Raw genomic sequence first — 24,491 nt, 5'->3', positions numbered from 1 at the left:
CTATTTAGGGGTTAAAAAGACGCCCAAAATGAAGAATTGAATATTACCAATAAATATAAAAACTATTATCATGTGAATTTTTCTATCGAATGATCCTTGATACAAAGAAATATTTATTCACATGACTGAAATAAGCATGTTGAATTAGAAAATCCACTCTTAAGCGCGCTCAGGGGTGGAATCATCCCCAAAAATGGAGAATTTCAGAAATAATTGTAAAAATTCCAAAATAAATATATTAAGTTAATTCACATGCTAATAGTTTTTATATCAATTGGTAATATTCAGATTCTTCAATTTTAACATTTTTTCAACCCCTAAGTAGGGGTGATTTTTTAAATTTTCAAAATACTAAAAGCTATGCTCATTTCAGTTTTTTACGACAAGTAATTTGCGCCCAAAATAAATTTTTATGTATTTTTTTTAATTCTCTGCGAATTTTGGAAAAAACGGGCGAAAATCACAGGTTTTTTGCGGTCACTCTTTGAGAAAATGTCACATTCTTTCAAATAACGGTCAGGGTAATTTAAGTAGACTTATAAAACTTGGGCCTGTGACTTTTTTAATAAGAAGCAAATATTAGCTGAGAATGGACTGTTTAGAGTTATTTTTTTAAATTCAAAATAAGCTTAATCATTGTAGTTGAATAAATGGAAAACAACTTTAAAACTGCTTTTGTTTCAAACATAATTTGTGCTTTTTTTGTTGCAAATAGGATTTCAAATACAATCCAAAAAATCATTGTTGACGTAAGAATATTTATTTTTTTTTAGAAGGTACCTATGTCCCTTAGAAAATTCGAAATTTCTAAGCCAGTAAATGNAAACACGTTATTATGGAAAACAACTCGCGCAATAGATACGTTAAATTTATATGAATAATTAATGCACATGTAGATTTCTTATTGTGATTAATAATTCAATAGTTAATGATATAAATTCATATACAATAGAAAATTAAACAGGTTTCAATCGGGAAAATTTGCCAAGTAATATAATATATGATCTTAAGCAAGGTCTTGAAAAGAGTGACCGCAAAAATCGCCCGTTTTTGGTCTCAAATTACTCGACGTAAAAAACTAAGATGAGCATAGCTTTTAATTTTTTGAAAATTTTCAAAAATCACCTCATTTGGGAGTTGAAAAGACGCCCAAAATGAAGAATTGAATATTACCAATAAATATAAAACCTATTATGTGAATTTTTCTATCGAATGATCCTTGATACAAAGAAATATTTATTCACATGACTGAAATAAGCATGTTGAATTAGAAAATCCACCCTTAAGCGCGCTCAAGGGTGGAATTGTATAAATTCCAAAATAAATATATTAAGTTAATTCACATGCTAATAGTTTTTATATCAATTGGTAATATTAAAATTCTTCAATTTTAACATTTATTCAACCCCTAAGTAGGGGTGATTTTTTAAATTTTCAAAATACTAAAAGCTATGCTCATTTCAGTTTTTTACGACAAGTAATTTGCGCCCAAAATAAATTTTTATGTATTTTTTTTAATTCTCTGCGAATTTTGGAAAAAACGGGCGAAAATCACAGGTTTTTTGCGGTCACTCTTTGAGAAAATGTCACATTCTTTCAAATAACGGTCAGGGTAATTTAAGTAGACTTATAAAACTTGGGCCTGTGACTTTTTTAATAAGAAGCAAATATTAGCTGAGAATGGACTGTTTAGAGTTATTTTTTTAAATTCAAAATAAGCTTAATCATTGTAGTTGAATAAATGGAAAACAACTTTAAAACTGCTTTTGTTTCAAACATAATTTGTGCTCTTTTTGTTGCAAATAGGATTTCAAATACAATCCAAAAAATCATTGTTGACGTAAGAATATTTATTTTTTTTTAGAAGGTACCTATGTCCCTTAGAAAATTCGAAATTTCTAAGCCAGTAAATGTTTTAAATATTTCTAAGAAAGGTTTCCTATATTTTTTTCCTAACCGCATAGTTTTAGGGTTATATTTATTTTATTTAGTTATATTTTTTTATTTAGGACTTTAGTTGAAATTAGCTAAAGTATTTTCTTACTTAAAGACAAACACAACTTTAATGAAATAAAAAATGTATTGGTTCCAGTAGCGTTCGTCCAAACAATTTTGTTCCCCTTTTTATTCTCTCTATTGGTATGCCAGTGTTTTTGTGAGATGTTGATAACATTTTAACATTAACAATTTAAATTGAAGTGAACTTGCCTTTATTACAATTTTCCTAAATCAATTCGTTGTAATAAATTCACTGAAAACTCTTACATTATTTGATCAATTAAAAAATATATTTATTTTTTTTGTTCTACCTAATGATATCAAGCGCCTGAAAAATATTTGAAAAAATATATTTTTTTAATTTTCAGCACCCGTTTATAAAAAAGTTTTGTCCCAATAAAGTTTCCGGAGACTAAAACTTGGAATATCTTGTATAATCAGTGACTGAGGAATTCTAATATTTTCTGTTGCTAAAGAAATCGAGAAATCGAACTATTTTTGGAATTACAGTTCCTGTAATGTAATGTGAAATCTTGGTAGTCCGCACGCAAATCAACAATTTATTCAGTTTGGTGCTAAAAATATCTACTGCGCCCAAATTGCTTTTGGTCTCTATGATCATAAAAGGAGAAGTTGAATTTTATTAACAGTTACCTACATTAGTTTTCAATAAGAACTTGAAAAGATATTAGTGAGCATTTCCAATGACCGAAGTTTAGTATTTTTCTAAAAATGATTCAAATTGCTTTTCACATTTCTAAAGGAGATTCTTGTTGGTTATTTGATTTTTAACATCAAATTTTGCCACCTCGGGAAACTTGCAAGAAATTACATTTGAAAAAAATGCTCTTTTGTCACGCCACAGCAATCGATAAAGCTGAAAAATAGTGGTCGTCATATGCGGTTGTGATTTCATTTAAAAAATATACTGCTTGGCAACCGCGAACGGTAATATTGATCGTATTTTCCCATAGTTTGTTTGATGGTGCGATACATTCCTTCGTTAATCCATGGAAATCAGAATTATTGCAAAATCAGAATTACTGAAATATATATAACAGTTCCTAGTATTTTCTTTATTAAAATAGAAAAACATTGGTAAACAAAAATCGTGTACATATAAATTGTTCCATTTAATCGTTCTAAAGTAAATTATGTGACTTCACAATCATTTATAAACACTATATTGAGAATTGTTAAGGCTTGCTTTTTATCGACAAGAAATCGCACTTTTAATAAGACAGTGGTAGAACAAGTAGATACATCCATGAAGTAACGAAAAGTAACGCCAAACTGGAACAACCTCCTTTAAATTTTTCGCATTGAAAGATCACTGAGAACATGTAAACATAAGAAAATGTACCTCTCCTGTTTTGTCCAGCAAATTTGTACAGATATTAATTAATTGTGATTAATGTTTGTGTTAATAGTTTCCTGAAAGTACTCTACGGGGTGTGATTATGTTTATAGTACCGTATGCGCTTGCAAAATTCAGGAAACAAACATAAAACTTATATAACTGGTACAGTGAAGAGATATTGTTTCTGACTTGCTTAGAATTTCTAAAATGCTGGACATAAAATTGCGCATATAAACGCCCCCCTTAAGTAAGATTCGTTTGGTATCTTTGGGTATTGTTAAAAATGTTACACTATTTGCTGTTAAGCTAGTATAACGCGATTCAAAAGGTGATTCACATTTTGAATGAAAAATAAAACTAAAAAAAAATCATAGTAATTTACACTTTCAAATATGTATATTGTTCAGTGCTTCCCTCTGTTATTGCGTGTCGTATTGACCTGATTACATAATTCTGATTATGTTTTAATAAAAGTTTACCAACTCTAGCCAGATTTAATACAACTCAGAAAAAAACAGTTACTTCCGATGCCATGAAACAGTTACGGCGCAATACGACAAGCAAAAATTCCTGCTGCACTCTTATTCCTGGAATCTACCTAAGCATTGTGCCATCTTTCGGCTGTCACAATTAAAACTCGTAAGGCGGTCCCGATCGTGCTTTCGGTGGTTCTCTGTCTGTCGTATTGACTGCTGCAGTCGTGTCGTGACTTGGTGACGTCATATTTGATTGTTGCCGGTAGATTATGCCAGAACGTGCGTGTATCTAAATATTCGAACTCGGGGCGGTCTTTAATCTATGACCTGCGCTCTTTTTGTGTATATCAGATAGTTTTGCCCGATTTTCCGTCGAATGGTGCCCGTGTTAGACTTTGATTTATTGTTTTTCGGTGTTCTAGTGCAGTGGGAAATTGTCGGCGCAAGAACCAAATTGATCAAGTACCAAATAGTTTCGGTTTAAAAAACTGTTCTGCTACGATTGTGCTGCAGATAAATTTTATGTACGCCGTGTTTTATATTATGCTTGTTACGGTATATATGAAATTTATGGCCGTTCCTGTTAGTCAGTATATAAAGTCCGGGCTGCTGTCCAGTCAACAGCCTTAACTATATATAGTTGAAATACTTATTTACTAACGAGGACGTCATGTTTACATTCTATTTTTAACTAAGTTGTCGATTGTTAAATTCATCCTAAGTTTCTTGAAATCTTGAAATATATAGCACTTTTTAAAAAACTAATAATTCTATTCTTAGAAGAAGTAAATATCATAGTATACACAGTGTTCCAAAGGTAAATAGCATATTTTACATAATAATATAAAGAGATGCTCATAGGACAGAATATTTTGTTGCTGAAGGCTTTGGATTATGGATTTAAAATCCTGCAAACGTTGTTTCAAGCAGGAAATTAAACTTGCTTTTGTATGATCAAGTATAATTAATTAACTATTATATTCTAACTAAAGTTATAGACGTGAATATATGAGAGTAAATAGTTTTGAAAAGATTAATTGCTTTAAATATTCAAAACATGATTAAAAACTACTTGGAGGAAAAGAAAACTTGTATGAAGAAATTAGCATAGGATGTACTTTTTCCAAATCTGTAGATCCATCAGTGAAAATAGTTAAAAGGTGCAAAAGTTGCACGATTTTTTATGAATTTTTCAAAAATGATATTAGAAAAACAAATGAAGTCCAAACAAAATGACCGCAGATATATTTTTACATATCTGGATGGAACGTTCCCTGTTGAGTATAGTCATGTTGGGTCCATCTCTAATAATAAGCGAGATACTATTAAAGCACGAAAAGGTTTTTTATTAAGAAAATAAGACATATTGTAATTGTTAGACCTCTTTCAGGCATTTCTGCCTTTTTCCAATTACGTAAGGATTTACAGATTTAGTTATAATATATTTTGATATATGGGACATTGATACGGTCCAAAAGGTACCGGTATAGGTAATCTAACGAAATATCACTAATTAAGCTGTGAGAGGTCTAATTACTAATGGACATTATATGGTAGGTCGTGACAGTGNTTGTAGTATTATTTAATTAAAGAAAATAATTTAGAATTAAAATAGAGTATGGAGAAGAACTGCTCTATTTTAATTCCTATAATATTTCAATTTTCTATTTCTGTGTAACCCATTTTAATTAAATAATAATACAAACTGTCAAACAATAACAATGTTGTCATAACATTACCTCTCACGGCCTAATTAGTGGGATTTAGTTAAAATACCTATACGCATTTTGGACCATATCAATGTCCGATATGTCAAAATATACTATAACTAAATCTGTAAATCCCTACGTAAAAAAAGGCAGAAATGTCTGAAAGAGGTTTAACAATTACAAGATGTCTTATTTTCTTAATCAAAAACCTTCTTTTCGTTTTTTAATAGTATCTTGCTTATTGTTATAGGTGGACCCAACAAACCCTACACAACTATACCTACTCGACAGGGAACGTTCTATCCGTATATGTAAAAATATACAGGGTGTTCCATTTAACTTAACAAAGTTAACATCCGCGGCCATTTTGTTTGGACATTTGTTTTTCTACTATCATTTTCAAAATAATCATAAAACCTCGTGCATCTTTTATATTTCACATATTTTTTATAACTCTTAAAACAAAAAAGATGAAGGGGGGGTCAAAATATAGTGAATCACCCTGTACGTTATGTAAATAAATTATGCAAATAAGTACTTACTTATTTTCTCAAAACAACTAGTTTTATTTGTTTGTAAAAATATGAACTATGTTTTTAACTGGAAGCTGCATTTTGAAATACTACCGCTAGTTCTGTATTTGGCGTTTGTTTATTTTCTCTATTAACACTTTCTATGTCTGTAAGAGTTTCCTGTAGGTAATTGAGAGCCAGCAATTTTTTTATAAATAAATATAATCCGTAAAATAATCCTTTTTAATGCTATGATTAGTCAATATTTCATAAATGTAGTTAAGTTTCTAGTGGTATTGACTGTAAAACATTTTTTTCTAAATTAACCCAATTTTCACTATGTTTTTAAAAGAAAAAGGTGCAGATTAACAGCTAAGTATACCGGATGTGCTCGTGTGGTGAAGCAGGTATTAGGATCTTTATAACTATAATATGTTATGAACAGTTAAATGAGGAAAGATTTAGACCATCCTGTCACTAAATTTATATTGCTCGCAAATCTGGTATGGCTTACTTGGTTTTCGATATATTTTGAATAAAAAAAGTACGTTGCATTTTGTAAAATCTACGATAACTTTTTTATTTTTACGAATATTTTAAATGTCACTAAAACAATTCATTCCAAACACAGTAAACTCACGAATGGGATTCGCGATTTCCATTTTTATTGCGATATTTCGAAATTTTTGCAAAATTTTTGGGTAATAAGGCTCAACAGACTTTAAATTCAAATTCAACTCGACAAAATTTATGAGAAAATCATTTGATACAATCTAGAAAACCTTTTTCTAATTTTTCTCACTCTCATTAGTATGATTTTTTGCCATTTTCAGCTGATTTTTTGCTTTTTTTGCAAAATCTGTGGTGGGGTACACCTAATAGACCTCAGACTCGAATTCATCGTATCAGAATACATAAGAAACACTCTTGATCAAAGTCAGAGAAAATTTTTCGAAATTTTAGTCCTATTATTTAACGATTTTTGCAAAATCTGGAGCGGATACAGCTTAAGAGACTTCAGATTTGGATTTAGCATATCAAAGTACATAAAAAACCCATTTGATCAGTCAGAACAAATTTTTTCCAATTTTTCGCCGATTTTTCACTATTTATTGCTAATTACTCAAAATTTTGGGGGTGTTTGAGCTAAACGGACTTCAGATTCGGATTTACCATGTCAAAATAAATAAAGCCAATTGATTCAAATTTTTTTGTGTATTGGTGCAATTAACATCGTCTTTTTATCGAAAGAGAAGCTATGTATTATATGTGCATCAACAACAATTTAGATACAATTTTAAATTAAAAATAATTCGAGTCTTTGAACTTCAAATATAATTTTTGAAGATTGCTTTGCAAATTATTTCACGTGGAGCAAAATATTGAACTACATTTTCAAATCTTCTATATATTTTACACATATATTCTTGTAAACATATCATATTATATTTAATATGTAGCCTTCGAATAATATTCTGTTTTAAACAATCACTCCATTATACATAATTATCTACTTTGCTTTAAGGATAACGTAATTAATGAAACTAAGAAGCTCATCTTCAATTTAAATGAGATAGGAGCAATCAGAGTGTAACTTGACAGACTTATTCACTCCAGCAGCACCTGCTTGGGTAATGTAATTTATAGTATAATTTTTATCACAGTACACCGGAGCTACTATCGTTTATCTTGAACTTTTTACGGAACTTGGCACTGGAAGAATTCACAGATTGTATTTGAATCGTGGTTCTTTTAATGCCATATTCCGTGGGAAGCACTCTGTCGTCATTAGGGGGTCTGCTATTATCTTTATTGCCTGGCGTTATTACAGGTAGTTTGAAATATTTTATGTTGTAATAGACATCTAGAACACATATTATGTATGATGACAGGCCATATTTGACATAATTAATTTAATGTTCGCTAATATTCTTGTACATATTTGTATTTAAATAAAACAAATTAATTCCTGTTTGGCAATTGTTTTATTAACACTTAATGACACTAGATTCTGCGTTGGCATGCAAATTATCTACACATTATTCCTTTTTAAGATTTAAGATTTATTGGTAGCCTTGCAATAAATCTAATTAATACATATTAGTTATAACAGTTCTCTAACTTAAATGTCTTAATTCTGTAGTGTTTCAAAATCAAAAAAAGAAAACATCCAGTAAATACATTTCTAGATTATAGCAAAAGGTTTAATAAAGTCATCATACCCGTAAGTTGCATCATAGTAGGTACTTTTCAGTATTTATCTTGTCAAATACAATTTTGATTCAATTCATTTTTCATAGTAGGTAGGTAAAATGCTGAGATGCACAAGAATATATCGACACGTTACTAGGAAAACATGCTATCTCAAATTTAACTTGGAAAACATGCTATCTAAAATTGTACCTGGAAAAGATGCTATCTCAGATGGGGCTGGGACAACATGCTGCCTCAAATTAAGCTTGGAAAACATGCTAGCTCAGATTTTTAAGAAAAAACATGCTATCTCACACAAAATTAAATTTGACTGGAAATTGCGTTGAAATGCACATTGAATGATTGAAACCGTACACTTATATAAAATATTTTTCAAAAAGTAAGGAATATTTATGTTCACCTGAACATCAAAAAACGTCGATTAATGTACGTGTTGCAGTATACCGCATATTATTGTATTTTTTTAATTAACAATTTTGTCGTTTAAACAGTAAGTTATCAAAATTAATTGAAAAATGTTGAATAAAACAAATAAAATAAACAATGTACCTTAACTGAAATAGCAAACATAATAAAATATATTTCCATTATATAGGTACAATAAAATGTCTATAAAAGACCACCACATCAATGTAACAAAAGGTATATTCAACTACAGTATAAAAAATTAACTGATTTAATGTTAAATTCAGGAGTATGTCTTAATTGATACTTTTAAAAATAAATGGGGATTTTCATGACCATTTTTCAAAAAATAATTTTAAAAGAGTACAATTTTGTATATTTTCCAAACTAATAGAGATATTCAAAGTCGAAACTCTTATTTATTTTCAAAAGTACTATGATATACACTCGGGTCTGATATTAAATCTGACTCACCCTGTATAATCAGATAAGAGAAAAAAAGTAATGTTTCAGTGCTTTTGAGAAGTAAGCATTAGAAACTTGTTAAATCCGTTTATTATTATTACTGTAACTTTAAAAAATTGATTACATCTTAAGCACAGCATTAATGTTTTTATTCCAGTAAATAGATACTATTAAAACTTTAAAATATAATACTACAATAATAATAAACTGGGATCTGCGGTTTGCTCGAAAATAACAGCATGTTTGGGTTTAATCTGTCTTGCTTGATTTTATAGATTTTGGGTCATATTTGCTGCTGTATTTAACGGAAAACAATGAGTGTGAATACATTAGAATTGAATTTAACACGTTTTGCATATTTGTTCTCTATTTATAACAAGTCTTTGTTATTTGAACGTTTTTTAATTAAAATAAAAACTTTTCTTACTTTAGATACATTTCTTCTCTAGTGCAGCTCGATAAATATAAACCTGTAGAAAATTGTATAGAATCAGTAACTGAAATTTAAAATAATGACATGTCGATAAATTCATCATTAATATGTGGAGTACAAAGATGTTTCACACGATATATGCATTTTAGAATAAAACATATCTTCCATGTTCTTCTACTCACACCTTCGTAGTTCTTTTGGTGATAAAAGCAACATGTTGATTTTTATAAGTTACGCTATCGTTACAGTAAGTAGTCGTGATGTGATAGATGACGACTGTTGTGATATAAATAAACAGATAGTAAATCAAGTTTATCTTTCACTACATCGTCAACCACGAGAAAGTTGACGAGTGCGGCTGCATTGTAATAGACGACACTCGGGATCTACATAGGAATATAAATCGCCCCGGGATTGAACTAGTCAAGACGGTAAGTAGATAAATCTTACCGGTTTCACGTATGACAGTGACGTTCCGATGATTTAGTACCACATCATGAAGCAAAAATAATTCCGTAACGAGCACGACTATATTCTGCAAACGTATGTATTTATACATATCTTGTACAGTTTTAAATTACGGATATGGTCTGGGTTATCTAAAAACTGAAATACAGAAGTCAATTTATTCGATGAGCAACAATTCACTGACAAAACTGTACAGATATTTTCTGACCATAAATTAAAAAAAAGTTCAGTAAACGAAGTTCAAAGATACTACAAAATTTCACGGGATCAAAAAGGCTAGTACTTTGTCAAAAAAAAAGAATCAGTATTGTTACAACGAAAAATTTCGGTTAAAATAGAGAATTTATAGAATGTGATCATTTAAAACATTTATTTTCAAGAAAATAGTTTGCCCTATGGAATTTTTGAAATAATTCAATATTGAAAAACCAACATGAACAATGTTGTCCAATCAATGTAAAAATCTGTCTAACTTTTCGTATTTTGCAATTTTGAATTTTTTAACTACAAATTATTGAACTACGTTCAATTCTAAATAAAAAAGGCGTACTAGGTACAAATCGATAAACTAAACCGTTTTCGAGATACAGACGTTGTAATTTTTTGAGATTCGGTGAGAATTAAATTAGAAAATTAGCAGGTCTTCAGATACCAAGCCTGAATTAAGAATTAATTACAGCAATTAAAGATTTTATTGTGCATATCTGAACAACTACCAGCAACTTCAATGCACTTTCTTAGCCTTTTATTAGGATATTCTCTTCTTTAAAAAATAACGTCAAGGAAAAAACTACTTCTTAATCAAATTGAGTAGAAAACAATATGGTATTGTAGTGACAGCTGTCAATTTATTATGTCCATGCCTACTACTTTGGAAAAAATAATTTTCTAATTTAATTCCCGTCGAATCTAAAAAACTTAAAATGTCTGTATCCCGAAAACAGTTGAGTTTATCGATTTGTAACAAGTATACCTTTTTTATTTAGAATTGAATATAGTTCAACAATTTCTAGTTAAAAAATTCAAAATTGTAAAATATAAAAAGTTGGACATATTTAACTTAAAATACAAAATCTATAATACTTATTCAAAATGTGCCAATAAATAAATATTTTTTCAACAAATATAATTGAAATCGATTCCATAATAGTTGGCATTGAACAATTTGCTAAAACTACTATTTCCACAGTGTAGACCTGACTATCCAATTCTGCATTATTAACAAAGTCATCGTGTTTCGATGAAATCTGTCCACAAAACATATTTTCTTTAGAAAAAATGCATATCTCACCTTTACTGGTTTATAATTATTTATTTATTCAGCTCACAATAATCAAGTTTATTATATAATGTATGATAGATGCAATACTTACAAATACAATATTAAATTAGATATCTTTCTGTCGCGTGTTGTTAGGAAGGTATAATCAAAATATACAGTGAAGGCATTTATAGAAAAAATAAATATTGCAGAAAATTTGATAATTTTGGAAAACGCTAACGCTTCCGTTTTCGTTTTTTAATTAGGTTTGACAGGTTAAGTTTTTTTCCGTTTTCAAAATAAAATATATAAAATGTAATACGTTGCATGTTTTATTTGAATTCTTCAAATAAAATATCTGATACAGATTTACAGATTACGGTTATGCACTAAAATGCATTGGATTTAATATGACCATGGACCATGTATATATTAAAAGAACATTTTATATTGTTATATTATATTCACTTCTTTTAGATGGACATGTTCTGCGGATTACCTATATAAATATGTACAATTAGACTTATGTAATCAATAATAACACACGGTTATATTGTTAGGCAATTACATTTATAAAATTTAAATTTACTTTTTCTTATTTCACATATCTTACATACCATGCATTGTAATGTTATCTTTTAATAATGTCATTTAAAAAAATGTATCATTTTTATTTCTGCCCTAACTTCAACTCTTCAATAGGGCACTTAAAGTCGATTGCATTTTCCTGTTTTCGTAATAAAAGTGTAAATTATTTCTGCACATATTTGGAATATAAATAGTTTAATTTTTTACAGATGCCCGAGACAGTTCGTTGTACGGTTTATTATTTACTCTAAAATTATTTTGTTATTCCTTATTTGAATCTAATATTGCTGTTTTAAATCGTTGTACAGTACGACTTGTAAACAAACGTACCTAATTTTTATTCATATCTGTGATTATGTGGTGATTACTATCCAAAAATGTTAGCGACTATATCTGTGGTTTGTAGATTTTTACTAATATTGTAGGGAATGTATTCTAAATAAAATTATGCAATTTACAGCTGTTGTGTTTGTCTAGAACCTATTTTATTCCTCTATCCAATATTTCATAAGCATATTTCTTTAAGTGTTCTTTACGTGTTTTGTAACAAGATTAAATATATCTATAATTAAGTGAATTAAATCAACTGGTACTAAAAATACTAACCCCTATAATAACAATACATATTTATCGTAGGAAATTTGATAAAATTGAACAATAAATCTTAAAAAATAAACTGATAAAGAAAAAAGCAAACTATTTGTTCATGTTTTTTTTCTTTATTCTATATATCTTACCAAATACCTAAGAAAAATATATTAGTTTTAGTACTTGAACATGTCAGTTTCAACAGAACAGGAAACTGCATTTTTTTTTTCATACTAGATATAATATTACTTTTACAGCTACTGATTCATTTTTAATAGACTTCCATTATTATTTATTTACATATGGTACTACTGTTTTTGCATCACTTGCAAGAATCATCTTGTTTATTGATGTCTGTGATTACTAATCTAAACTCGTACTGCATCATTCTGTGGTTGGCAAACTTCTACCAATATTACTAATAAACAAAATAAAAATCGTTTTAATGGTCGATTTAAGTTATTGATGCTTTATGTTGATATGTCTGCTACTCAAATATTCGCTTGGGGTTATTTATATTTCTAATTATTATGGTAATACCCTCTAAAAAATTACATTTGAAAACCGAGACACTTTAGAATATAATAAATTGATGCCCTATTACATGCTTCAACAAAAAATGAGGTCATGAAAGTCGTTAGTTGTGACCTATTTCTCCTTACAAACATGAACATGCTATATGTTAATCTTAGAACCATAGTAATTTAAGTATAATTATTATAGTTTGAGTTTCAAATACAAATCGCTCGTCATAAAAATATTGTTCTTCACACACGACATAGTTTGGATACATATTTTTTTTATCAATTTTAAATATATGTGTTAAGAAAAAACAATAAAATTTCTGTTTATCACATACGGTACATAAATATTTGAATATAGATTTAAATATGTGGTTTGCTTCTTTGTTTTTTATTTGCCTGTAACATTTGGGATGGTCCAGTTTAACCGATGTGGATTCAACGATGTTTTCGTAATTGTCCAGTATCTTGGCTCATTATATGAAACAAACAAATCTATGTGCGTAGGAATGAACCCCTTGGAAAACGTTCAATATAAAGAGGCGATGTCCCTGCCGCGTTTTGCTAACATTCACTGTAGATTAACACACATATCAACAAGTTCGCTACTGTCATACATACGTACAATTTCGTAATAACTTAATAATACTAACTTAATCTAATTAAATACGTTATAACGCAGTTTGTTTAATTACTAACATAGCAACATTCAATTGTAAGTCATATAACACTGTTCTTTGTCAGTGCTGATGTATAAAACTTATTTATTGTATATTCTTAATGAAGAACTAAGAACCGACCTTAAAAGGTATAATTCTTTTAAATATAAATAATTCAGTTATTAAAATAGTTTATCAAAGCCTTTCTTCGAGTATGATTTATTTTTACACTTTCAAATGCTAGTTAAAATGAAAAACCTCACTCTGTAATTTTAATGTTAATTTTTATTGCAGCCGTCTAAAAATAATGGCGTTTCCACATTTTCCGCAAATGAAATATTTTCGTTTTAAGTTTTATGGGAGGAAAAGCTATTACAATCATATACTTTTAGAATTCAGAAAAAAACATCAAGCACGCAATCGTGAATATACTGAAGCACTTTTATGGAAATTTAAAAGCCTGAATATTTTTTATGTATTCTTGATACAAAAAAGTGGTTTACCCAATTTCATTAAAATAAATTTTGTGTGCAATTCAGAAAATAGAAGACATAAAAATAACAGACATTGACTCAATAAAAGGACATGGTAAACTGAGCAGTGTTATCTCAAGAGATAGTATAAGTAAATTATATCTTCACGGATTTTGTTTAGTGACGAAATCCGTACTGTTATCAGTTAAAGTATTTATTAAAATGCTTAAAATGATTTCATCTCAATGGATATAATTTATACCTAAATGACGATATCTTTTAATCAGCAATATAAAAAATAATACTGATACATGTCCAAATAATAGCGAGTATCACAATTGATAATTAATATACATTTAGAAGCATATGTGCAAGATTCTTAGTAAACCTTCCAGTTGTGTATAGTTAATAAGAGTTCAAAGCAATTCAAGGTAAGTCGCTGTTTTTCTTACACTATTAACGCACCTCCCATTCTCCGAGAAATGATAATCATCTTAATATAACTATACATCCTTTCATCTTTAGTTAGCAGACTTTGTAATGCTGTGGATCGTGTCGTGCAATAAGATAATTAAAAATCATGAACCTACCTGCAGCTTGATGGTTAACTCTAATTGTATTAGTGAGATACGGTAAAAATAACCATGCTATAACACCGCAAAAATAGATCTGCTGCAATTCGTTTCGTAGAAATTTATGTATGATCCAATATTTTGTATGAATTGCGCTAGGAAAAATAAAAATATTAATTAATTAAAACTCTTTCAACTATGTACGGTTTAATGATTTTTAATTTATTACTTGTGTGAACAGCTTTACAAGTAATTGATATCGAAAGAAATCAATAACTGTAACTATAAAATAAAAAAGGTATTTTTAACAGGAAATTTTTTGATTTTATTTTATTTTTTAAAATAGAAAAGTTAAGGGCCAAATTTAAAAAAAAACGCAAAATCTACCGAAAATTCAGTTTTTTAATTTTCCTGAGGATGTTACACTACGTAGTGATAAAACGTCAAGTAAAAATTTTTGTTTTCATTGAAATTTGGCCTTAAAAGCAATGACTGGTAATAATTAAAATCAAGGCTCTTGGTAACATTATAATAGAATACCCAATTAAAGTAAATATCCAGAAAAATATTTACACACCTATAATTGGAACGCTTCAATATTTAGTTCTTTTAATGTGAAAACAGTATTTTTTAAGTTTTTCTGCAAGATACTTGATTTCCAATGAAATTTTTCATGGGTCGAATAGTAATATTCTTACCTAAGTTTGTTTTCGAATGAAATTTGGATATTGGCTGCGATTTAGTAATTGTTTTTACGTGTATGTCATATTCACAAATTCACTATTTGCTGGATAAAAAATCACCCTGTTATAACGATTTTCATCTTAACTTGATTATCAAGCTATTTGACTAGACTTGAATCAAGTCTATCAAATCTATCAAGTTATTTAATTGTGATAGAATGTCAAATCATTCTAACAGTAGCATTAGATTGCTGACATTGTCCACATTGCTCGACATCAGACCTAAGAAAGGGTATTTCAAAAAGAGGAAATTTCTTGCTTAAATTATTACAACAGTGTATAATAAATGTAGGCATATGTTTTCGTAATAAAAACTAAAGTAGAACTAAAATTGAACCAGCAACTTTTCTGTTTACGACAGAAAACGAATACCACTCTATCTAGGGCTATAACTGTTATTACATAGGGGATAATATAAAGGTTCTCAATCAGTTTTAAAATGTTGATTATTAATATTAAGCGCCGTTTTACAGTTTCGATAGTTTTGAATGCTAAAGATGCTTATTCATTCTCTTCACTATCCGCTTTGTCATTAAAAAATCCTGTACACGTTTGTAAACTAACGGCAGGTTTTTTTGACATTTTTAGGAAATTTAGAAATTAGTAATGAATTGTTTTGGCAGTAATTTGGCAGTAAGTCAAGTAAAAGATTAAATGCAAGTTAAATCAAGTACCGGCTTTCTAAAAACATATCAATAGATAAATCCCTACATGAGACGTAAACAAAATTTTTTAGAAACAAATTGTCGCATTTATTGATATCTTTTTATGCTTGCTTATAACAATTCTTACATTTAAAATATATGATACACCTAATAATGGACTAATGATAGCATTATTCCTGGTATTCATTAATAATGCCATAAAAATTTCAAGTAAACGACATATAACTGATAACGGAGAAATATTGATAGCCGAAACACAAGTTGGTTAAAAATTACATTTAATTTCAGTACTTCTAGAAAACATGGCTCACTAGTTATAACTCAGGAGGTTCTTAAACCTATTAAAACTGTACTTTAGACGTAACAACATCCAGCCCAATTTTATTTGTACCATTTTCATTCTAGTTTAATTTAATCAGTATATAAGCAACAAGTCAAACCAGGAGTTTGTCTTTAATATTTCAAAAGGTGATTTGTATGGGCATAGTATACATAACTGCTATGAAGGAATGAAGTTCTTTTATTCCAGTCTGTATAGCAACACGCAACTTCAAGTCGTATAAGAACAACAAAATGGTAAACTGCAAGTAACTGTAACTAATTTTACTGTTTTTATAGTGTCAGAGGAGAATGTTTACTGAAATATTTGGATTATTTACAAAATCGTATATTTGTATTGTGTTGTAAAGTATTGTAATCTATTGGATGTAAAACCCTTTAGGGCTGTTGCACCTATATATATTTAAAAATGGCGCTTTTGTGAAATATAAACATTTCTCAACCTGTTGCTTATTTAATGTAGACTGAGGTCAATATTATTGCACAGCTTTGGTTATTACTTCTTACACAACATTATAGACAGTTTCAGATTACGTTTGTGTAATATGTGTATCGAATACAGACTCGCCTATTTAAAGTTTAAAAAATATTAGCATTGTTTTAATAAGAAACGTAAAAGGAATTCTTTTATAACATAACTTTTTTGACGTTAAGTTTTTTACGACGTACCTATGCGAGATATTATTCAAATCGCTGAAATTTTACTGTTTTTGAAAACTGACTGTCCCAAAGTCAACCAGGTTCAAGCCTTTGCGGTAGGATTTACGATAGAAACCTTCTCCCGAAATAGGAAACTCAGTTTATGAACCAACAATTAATTGCCTGTATAATGTCAACCACAGTCTTGCTAAATTAATCACTTTGCGGATTAAGGATAATTATTTCATAAAACCATAAAAGTCTTTCCTCATATTACACATGTTTGTAAGAGCGTATTGTTTAATCTCTTAATTGCGGGTCGCTGATTATTTCTTAAATAACAAAAAAAAAATAAAAAAGTGTCTAGGATTTCTAAATGTAGTAACAAGTACAAACAGATTTATTTATATATATTTTTAACTACTTACTTAGTCACATATATTTTTAAAAGCGCTAACATACATGTACACCATTTCACCATAGTTTTTAATTACTGGCATACTATGTATAATAAATTAAGTTGACATTGTCGATGCATTGAAGTTAAATATATTTTATCACCAGCTGAAACAAAGTTCAACAACTTCCTAGATATCTCTATAGGGGTTTATGCAGGCCGATGATTATTACACCTACCACAGTTGAACAATTTTTGGGTTGGACTTGGATATTAAGCCTTCTGGTAATATTTGCTATATATACAGGTCCGTGACGCGAAGTCTCTGATCGTTGATGTTCCGGTCCTTGCTTTTTATGTATGAGTAACTAAATACCAAGTAGTTCTAAACACTGTATTGGCCAAAATATTGTTTCTCTCTTTCTCAATGTATTACTTGAACCCATTATTTGCCTTTCTTTCCACAACTGCTAATTTCTTTACCACCTATTCATATTCTTTAAGTAACAACTAAAACGAACCTGTCTCCCTGTTTGTTCAGTTTATACCTATTCATATATTATACGCTATACACCGAACCAATTCATTCACATTCATATTCAGTGATTTGTTACATAAAAAATTGTCAATGTGTTAACCTGCGTCATTTCTGGCATGGCCTTAGGATTAAGCGAAGAAGGTTATATTAGATTAGATTATCAGGTAAGGTCAGGTTCAGTTCCAGTCGTTGAGTGATACATCTGCATTCCAATTTTGATAGTTTCTGGAAAACTTAAAGTAGTCTCAAAATAAATTCAGCAAGAAAAAAATATAAAAAAATATAGATAAGTGAATAACATTAGAAAAAGCATAGATACAGGATATACATATGACATTCTACCCACATTTGTGGAGGTGGGTGGAAAAAAGATAAGTGTAATAAGGTGAAATATCACATGAATGTCTGTACAGGGTTAGTCATTATAATCTGACAACTTATTGTTAGTTTATCATTGAAGTTACAACAAAGTTTTTAATACATTTTTTTTAAATGAAACACCCTATATATTAGTGCACACTTACCTTCGTATCTCTTTTCAAAAATATATAATATGTTACTGTTTGACTCAGGACTTTTCGACATATTTCAGTTTAAAACTATTTTTGAAAAAACAGGAGGGAAATTTATGTCTGACGGATCGCAGTGGCTATGGACGACGCACGCGGAACAAACAAATGACTTTCAAACAGTAACGTATTATATATTTTTGAAAAGAGAAAAATTTAACGAAGCTAAGTATGCACTAATATATACCATTAAATTTTTTTTTTCTTTAATTTTGTGATTTTCATTATTCAGTTGTTTTTTCTAATACTGTATTATAAAAATTCTTTAAAAAAGATATTTATTCGCAATTTATTTAGTGTCATTATTCATCCCTTGATTATGATATGACATATTAATCCCATGATATAATGTGGATATACTTCTGTATTTTTTACCCAAGGTTCTTCTATAGGTTCATAGAAACAAAGTGTTTGAAGAAGCTGTAGCAGTAAACATTTGTAATCTATTATTTGTGAGAATTAGACTATAGTCTCATTGCATGTTTAGATTGAAATCAAGGCGAAAAGTTTCATCTGGATTGTAACAAGTTATAACCATAACCACAGTAAAAGTAAAAAAAGACACATAGCTTTCACAAGCAATAATTAACTATGTTAATGTATTAGTCATTGAAACGAACAGGTGTAAATATAACTGACATTATGAACATTATTTTTATCGGTTCTTGTGAGAGGTCAGCAATGGAAGGCAAGGCCGCCTTTCGTCTGCAGTTAAACCGACTCCGTTTTTAACTTTAACATTATTGGTTCTTGTTCTACTATTTATAGATTATTTTGCAATCGTCTTATCTAATCTTACTTGTGTAGTACATGGAAGTGTAAATTACAACATCCATTATTTATACGTCGTGTTTTGTAATGCTAACTAATGCCCACTGAAAGTGGCTTTCAATGAGGATCTCTTTCCCACAAGAAACAATGCTTTTATGTTCTATAAACAGTATTCTATTACCAAAATATACAATATTGTTTGTAACGCAATAAGTACATTTAATTTATTTCTTTATTATTGGAAAAGAAAGTAGGTGTACCGGTACAGTAGTCTATTTAATCTATTATTTTGTTGGTCATTATAAATAACTATAGCCTTTAAAACAAGTGCAAAATCGTATATAATTGCAGGAGAATTGCAGAAACATTTTTTAAATATTTCAGCAAAAATATATAACAAGAAAATGATATTATTGTTTATAGTGGTTGTAACAATTGGAATGCATTTTATTGGTTAAGTTTTATCTACTACATGAAATCTAATTTGACCTAACCTTCCCTGTTTAATTTGTTCAGCCTAGCAATATATCGTAGACGTCGACCTTATCATGTGTGAATAGCGTTTTATACTGACCATGGCATGAAGCTTTAAGTCTATCTATAGATTATTTTCATACCAATCTATTAATTCAAGCTTTTAACTTGCCTTTTTGTACAAATTTCCATATGTAGCCACTTATGTGTGAAGAATACTAGAAATAATTCCATTACATATACTTAAAGTGTGAATAATTTGCTTATGTTTTTATTTTACATAATCAATACAGTTGTAACCAACATAGTTTTCTGTTAATTGAAACTAGGAAAAAGGAATTCTTAGCTTCCTCAAACACTCATTGTATCCTGATCGTGAATCGATATTTGTGCAAATTGTATTTTGTTCACTTATCGTTAATTAATCGCGAATGACATAGTGTAATTTTTATAAAGTTGTGGGAGTTAAGATATGTGGCTATTAGAAACTTGACATCCGCAAAAGGCATAGTTCCCCTGAAATTAAAATTTCTCAAAACTTATATACAGTACCAGTCATCAACTTATATCAGATACAAAACTGTTTCAGAAATATGCTCAGACAATTGATAAGTAGGTACTACAGAGGTGTTCGTACTAGGAAATATGACGTCATCGATAATTTTTTAACAGCAAGGTTAAAAGTTATATCTTAATATCTTTAGTTATCTCTTATAAAGTTATACCTTACCACAAAATTTCAAATATTTATTCCTAAGCGTTTGTAATGTAGAGGAGGTTATAGAAGATTAGTCTTTTTACTGCAACTTTTTATTGATTCAAAATGTCAATTTTAGGTTATGACACTAGTTAAGACACACTGCATATCCTATATTGTTGGGCAAGTGGGCAATTTGTAACACTAATCGATGTGCCTGGGCATTTTTTTAAATTTGGGCACACCAAATACAAAATAGCATTAAATTCTCTATTCACATATAGTGGATCTTCCTACCTACACATGATTGTTATTGTCACCCTTTTTACGCTAAATCATAAAATCAAAATTACATTTCATTTCATTAAATTGCTTTTATTTTCCATTATTAGATTCTGCGGGGAATTTGAAGATATAATAACGGAAGACTTTATTCTCTAGTACCTATACTAATACATCAACTCCTGAATTAGCCAGTAACGTTGCGGATGTTCTTCGGAATGAATGGCCTGTATATGTTTCAGGATGTTCTAGTTTCAAAATCTTATTAGGAATCAACCGACTGGTTGATTGTAACATCTACCTGCTTGATGGCGCATAAAAAAGCGTACAATTTTAGTTTTATTTATTTTAATCTTGATATATTTCTTGAGAATTTCTAGGTGAGAAACAGAACCCAGACGAGAAGTAATTGTAAACGTACGTGACATGCCACTTTTAGAATCTGGAATTGTAACTACAACAACTGTTATCTGTTAAATATTTGGTTTGTCAAGGTAAACTGTACAATATTGCATATTTTTATATGCACTTACTAAATTAAACTATAATTCTATAGCCTTGATATTAAATTAAAACTAATTTTAGACTAAATTTTGCATTTATAACTTGCATAAGAAGTGGTAAATTGGAATAGTAAATACAAATAAGATAATGTTTATACCATAATAGAGATTTTATTTTTATTGACTTTTTAATAATCTGATGAGCATGCTGTGTCAATTTATTGTTTTATATCAAAGATTTTCTAATAACATCCGACGTACCTTCAGCTTTCATTTTCTTAAGTACTAAATAATATTTTGCTGTAATAACAGTACTGTTGAAAATGTCAATCATAGTACAAAATTACAGCATTTAAATATTATTATAAGCATGCTAATTTTGCATATTGTAAAGGCAGTAAATACCAAAGCACGTACATTTTTCATTAAATATTAATTGTATCACTCTAAATTGTTTGTAGAAACCAAAATCGATTGAATATCAACCCACATTTTGTAACTTGTGTATCTTTTGTCGTTGATAATAATAATAATGATTATTTCCACTCATCTATCATGTATAAAGCCATGAATAATTAACGAATTTTCAATGTATTTACTGAAATGTCATCTGGATGTAAGCCATGCGGTCACAATTGAATCCATACTAATTTGAATATTGATCTTTAAAGCAGTACAGTCCATTAGAATATTACTTCAAAATTTATACACATAAATCATTTCCTGGGTTATAATTTTATTCATAGGTATTGATTTTCGGTAACGGGTATGTGGACTTATCTATTCTTATTCCTATACACCTTGCACGAAATGTTCAAGAAATAGAGCGTATAGAGGTTTGCCGGAACGTGGCGTATTGTGATATACCTAATTATATTTGTTGGTATTAGAACAATGTTATTATTTATATAATATTATTTCACATCGTGTACATACTAGCAACACACAATTAATTATTTAATTGATATTTACCTTAAGTTTATAGTAATTAAACTTTATAAAAATTACTCTATCCTCATGTAGCAACATATACAGTTTTCCAGGTTGATTTAATAACATCAATAATGAAGTCCAGTCTTGGATTGTTGTAATACTTGTTGAAATAATATGTAATTGATTGGTCATTTCCTTTTGCATTTAAAATTTTATTCAGTCGCATTTTACATGGTAAAAAATATAAATTTTCTTGTAGTGAACGATCTACGAATATTACTGGTTTGTAATAAAAATATTTGTGCTGCTTTATACGCCTACATATTTCCATTTAGGCAATTCTGTAAGAAAAAGTATTCCAAGAAATAAATATAACATTTTTTGCACATCGATCAAACACTTTGTACCTACTGAATGTACATGTTCACCATGTATTTTTTTATAATGGGAATTTCTCGAAAATTGTTACTTTCCTGCTAAATTTGTAAATCAGTAACAAGATAATTTAGATACTGAATTTAATTAGGTTTAGTAAAAGTTGTAATTTTCAAAATAATATTTAAATAGATATTTTAAAATTACTTTTGTGACTGGTGCTATATTAAAAGTAACTTCAAACATCTAGTTACATAATATTTACCTTACATATTAAAACAATTAAATAAGTATATCCGAGGAAAATATAAGTAAACTTATGTCAGTTTATTGAACTCGCAGTATTCTGTTTGTTAAAAAATCTTATATTCACACTTATTTTGGTTAAAGTTTAATACAAATTAATGATTATGTTGAAATTCATACACTTTTGAAAGTTATATTAATTTATTTTAATTTTCTTCCTGTGTTTGTGTTACTTACCTTTTCTGTCATATGAATAATTTAAGTAATATAATATAGTGAGAGTGTAGATTTGCATTAACGTATTTTGATTATTACGACTGAAAAAAAATTTATTAGATGGTCTTTCGTGCACAGATTGTAATTTTTTTCATCCAAATCAACTTATACCATCTACAATATTAAAAAAAATCAGTGCTTACTTCTCATTAAATCTGGTTTATTTTTTTCAACACATGAATATGGTAGAATTTGTCCGTCGTAGAGTAAAACAGTTATTATTCCTCAATTTTATTTTCAGATGAGTCCAATAGAGAACGTTGTACCAAACCTAGTCGAGGTTACCACACAACAGGATGTCGAACTCAGAAACAAGAAGGATAGATCTCGGGATTTGTTTGGAGTACAACTTGAGGTAAGGGAAGTATTATTACTTTTAAACATACCTATTTTCAAATCAAATTATATTCACATATCCATACGGTTTAAAAAATAGCATCAAAATATGAATACCAAATTTATTTCTTGTAAATTTCCAACTGTTGCTTTCTTACTTTAATATAAATTAAAGTCATTCGTTTTATCGATTAAGTTTTGGAAAGTAATAATCACGTGTTAGATGTTATTTTATTCCGTTTATCTCACAAACAATTTTAAACTACATCGATTTGGCAATGGGTTATTATTCGGATTATTATTATTTTTTTAAAATTCCTTCTAATACATGTATTATATATACTAGGTAGATATTTTTTAATTTCTTATAAATTTATGACACATTTCTCTGAACGAATTGCAGAAACATTATTTTAACGACACATACTTATTCCTTGCATTTAGTCTTGCAATGGTGTTGTTCACCTTACTTTAATTGTTGTTACTATCCCTAGAATGTTGTATCTATCTTTATAGTTGCATATATGACTGCATTGATGCAGGATATTATTTATAACGTTTTTTTATTCATATCTAAAATTCTCTTGATCGCACTGGGACTGCATGCATTTTAAATGGCTACAAGTCATTTAATTTATTAAAAGATGATTTATATCTACAGTGTGGCTACGATTTAGGTGACACAGGCTTATAACTCAGGTGTTAATTGACGAATCTTTTTCAGATTTTTATCAGTTATGCAGATCAATGGGGTGGACATTTGAGGATCATTAAACTTACGTATATCCATAGGTGTGCGTTAGGGGAAATTAAAAGGGGGTCGATTTTTCGGTATTTTTTATTAGCGAATAAAATACGGAAATGCTGATGCCTTAGTCTTAATCAGTATCATCGAAAATATACCCATGTCAAGTTTCATCCAAATCGTACACAGGGTTGTACAGGAAATTCGTTTAATACAAATAGTACAAGCATTATAGAGAAATGTACGAAATGGCGGCGCATT

General features: G+C 29.0%; 1 protein-coding gene across 2 annotated transcripts in view; it reads left to right on the top strand.

The window, feature by feature from the left end:
- Window positions 1-24,491, top strand: part of LOC108908843 (ras-GEF domain-containing family member 1B) — a 201,133-nt gene that overhangs the window by 59,596 nt on the left and 117,046 nt on the right. For both annotated transcript variants that reach the window (XM_018712991.2, XM_018712992.2), the window contains one exon: window positions 23,391-23,504. In XM_018712991.2, the coding sequence (XP_018568507.1) occupies window positions 23,391-23,504 (114 nt within the window). The remainder of the gene's footprint in view (window positions 1-23,390; window positions 23,505-24,491) is intronic.

This window comes from Anoplophora glabripennis, unplaced genomic scaffold, assembly GCF_000390285.2.
Source record: "Anoplophora glabripennis isolate ALB-LARVAE unplaced genomic scaffold, Agla_2.0 scaffold118, whole genome shotgun sequence".
In the NCBI taxonomy this organism is placed as follows: domain Eukaryota; kingdom Metazoa; phylum Arthropoda; class Insecta; order Coleoptera; family Cerambycidae; genus Anoplophora; species Anoplophora glabripennis.
Note: the sequence above shows the minus strand (reverse complement) of the source record. Positions and strands in the feature narration are given on the sequence as shown.